General features: G+C 36.8%; 1 protein-coding gene and 1 long non-coding RNA gene across 2 annotated transcripts in view; one reads left to right on the forward strand and one right to left on the reverse strand.

Moving 5' to 3' along the window:
• unc13a (unc-13 homolog A (C. elegans)) overlaps window positions 1-3,007 on the forward strand; it is a gene marked incomplete in the record, with an annotated part of 63,516 nt that overhangs the window by 47,471 nt on the left and 13,038 nt on the right. Inside the window, 1 exon segment of the mRNA XM_014004609.1 lies at window positions 2,452-2,481. Coding sequence (XP_013860063.1) covers window positions 2,452-2,481 — 30 coding nt within the window.
• On the reverse strand, window positions 1,490-2,914 carry LOC106515018 (uncharacterized). The gene is made up of 2 exons (XR_001309953.1): window positions 2,735-2,914; window positions 1,490-1,787 (listed from the first exon to the last, which is right to left on the reverse strand). It is a non-coding gene; the product is annotated as an uncharacterized LOC106515018 (long non-coding RNA).

Raw genomic sequence — 3,007 nt, forward strand, 5'->3', positions numbered from 1 at the left:
TGTTAAAATATATTTTAACAAAACTAGACAGCCTACAGTATTTTTACAGTCTTTATTTTACAGTTAAAATATATGTTTATCAAATAAAGTCTAATGTTACAACTAATCGGGGATCCCTTTAAACATAAAACGTTTATTACAAGTGAGGCCCACCATAATGCTCATGTGGCCCTCAGTGAAAATGAATTTGACACCTACACCTCAGCTGAAACACTCATTTCTTGACATCACCGTTTTAATAAAGTCCTCTAAGTTCAACCAGACCCTCGAGTGTCTCTGTGTTTACAGTAATTATGTCATTAAACACAGGAGTAAAGTTAGAAATGTCTCAGACCTGCACCCCTTGGTCACTATTTTCATTTACAATAATAGTGTTTAATTCATGAAAAGTGAATTAACATAACTTTACTCTCACCATCATGTCTGATCTTTAAACGGTGACTCCTGCAGATGTGCTCTGCTCTGACAGCAGCTGCGTCACCATCACTCCTCTTTATACCAGAGAACAGAGATCTGTTTTTACCTGCATCCAGACATCGTCTTTGATTGTGCAAAGGACTTACATATTTAAATGYAGGYGTGTCACGGGGAGGGGAGGAGTCTGACCTGCGCTCAGTTCCGCTTTTGTTGGGATGTATGAAGGAAAGGTGCACAGAAATACACAGTACATATTTATGTGCGTAGGTACTTGTTTGAATTTAGTCCAACACCTGTTTTCAGTAAGAACGCTGCTCAGTCTTTGAAACATGAGGCCCCTGATGTTTTCCAACAGCCCAGWCTTCTCTCAGTATACTGTGCAGATCTGTGCTGCACAGTATGAGTCTGCAGACCTGACCTGGTTTACTTTTATGTTTCTTTGTATTAACTGTCATGTTGGTATAAAGACATTACACATGCTTGACGTGTTATTACTGAAGAAGTTTGTGTTTTAAAGCCCTATGGGTTTGCTTCATGTTGCAGTTGTTTTCTTTTGGAATTTTAGCTTTGTTTCATATTGMTTTAATCATATTTTTTATTTTGGTTTCTGGCATACAAACTGACAAAATATAAATGAATAATATATTTTTTTAAATTATGAGTTTATCAAAGATCAGTTTGGACCCAAGTTTCTACATGAATCTTTAATGCATTTTTTTCAGGATTCACAACTAAACATTTTATCGAACAACATAACTCACCAAGATTTACATTCAAACGTTGGTAAATCTCTCCTGTCTTCACTGAACCCTAAACTAGTACTAATCTTGTTTGAATCCTGGAAACACAGAAGCGGAAACCCTCTAGATCAGGAATGGGCAACTTAAATGATGGAAGGGCCCATAAGGCCACATGGTGCTGCACAYTAATGTAACAAAACTGATTTGATGATGATTTGGCATCCTTCTAGAAGGTGACCTATGACCTGTTGTGGTCAAAGGTTTTCTTTTGCTAGTGACCAATGTGAGCGCAGCTCTTACATTAGTTTTTAAATAAAACAACCATTTTAAAATTGTGTGTATATTTATGTTTATTAAACCAGCATACAGTAGCTTAACATATTTCATTCTCAAATGCACATATAACAGTTGTACTCTTCTTTATTAAATATGAATACAAAACATTTWAAAAAATGAAAAATAAACACTTTAACGAGCTCAAGTGCAGCAACATAAGACTCCTTGAGTGCAGACTCCTGCGTGGTTCTGGTAAAAAGTCTCTGTTTATGTACTTGTGGCTTCAGGGTCATTAGATGGAAGTCACCCATGGACTGCCAGTTGCCCATCCCTGCTTTAGATGACTAAGAGATCCTAAAAATACAGTTTGGCAAAAAAATATATAAATAGTAACATTATACGGCTCAATAAAGTTATGTAAAAACCAGAATCTTACATATATGTGTGTCTGCATGTTTTGGACTGACAAACAGGGAGGTGGTCCCCGCTGGTTCTGACAGACAAGCTTTCATTTTGTCCTCAGAGCAGGTTTATTCAAATCATCGTCTGTGTTCGTTCCAGTGGGAATAATATCCACCTGACCACAGTTATAAGAGTTCCTGCTCTAAATTAGACTGTCTGGGCTTTGAGCTCCATTTTATATCTATGTTTTTTTAATTAGGAATATTATRGAAATGGAAAAAACTATTATAATTGGCTTTTTATGTCCAAAATAGGTTTAGCTTCTGGCTTCACTTGCTACTTTTTGTCTTGGAGCTAAATGTAAGCAGTTACAGATACAGTACAAATACTATGAAGTATCTGGGTAAATATAATTAAAATGCAGGTGGACAGAGTAAAAGCAAATGTGGCCCCGACATATAAATATTTTWTACCTGTCATCATGTCACTAGTGTACTTTGCCAACCAGGTATTTCTCAAGACTTCAAGAAACATTCACATTTTTAGCTAACTCTTAGCTAGCAGGACACCAGGGACTTCTAAGTATTTAAGTATTAACCACGTGCTCTCTTTCCAGGGGAGGCTGAAGAGTGCTTCTCACAGTGATGTAAGGATTAAACCCCTTTAGATCAATGTGTCTTGTCTCTCTCCTCTGTGTCTCTGTCTCTCAGCTCCCAAAKCAGCGGAAACGTTGTTTCTACACATTTAACCATCTTATCTACACCTGATTATTGTACTCTGAGCCTACCTACAGGTCATACATGACTTCAATGTACAACAAGCCACAAACAGAAAAAAAATGAGCTTACCTAATTCATCATGCAAAAAAATACACTAAAAATAACTGGAGATAAACTTACGTCAGTTTATTTATCCACAAATGAGTGAGGCAGCAGATTGGACATCAGAAAACCTCTGCAACAAAAAAAAAAACAACATTATTTTAGCTGCAACATTAGAGAGAGACTTCATCTGAGCCTGGCAGGAGACAAAATAACTGTAAAAATCTGTTCGCTCAGTTTAGGAAACATTGGGCCTCATGCAAGAACATGTTCGTATTCTTATCCTAAATTTCTCTTACTTTTGTTCGTATGAAGAGTTCGTACGAACATGTCACGTCAGATTCAACAAAC

Source organism: Austrofundulus limnaeus, unplaced genomic scaffold (assembly GCF_001266775.1).
Source record: "Austrofundulus limnaeus strain Quisiro unplaced genomic scaffold, Austrofundulus_limnaeus-1.0 Scaffold25, whole genome shotgun sequence".
Lineage (NCBI taxonomy): Eukaryota > Metazoa > Chordata > Actinopteri > Cyprinodontiformes > Rivulidae > Austrofundulus > Austrofundulus limnaeus.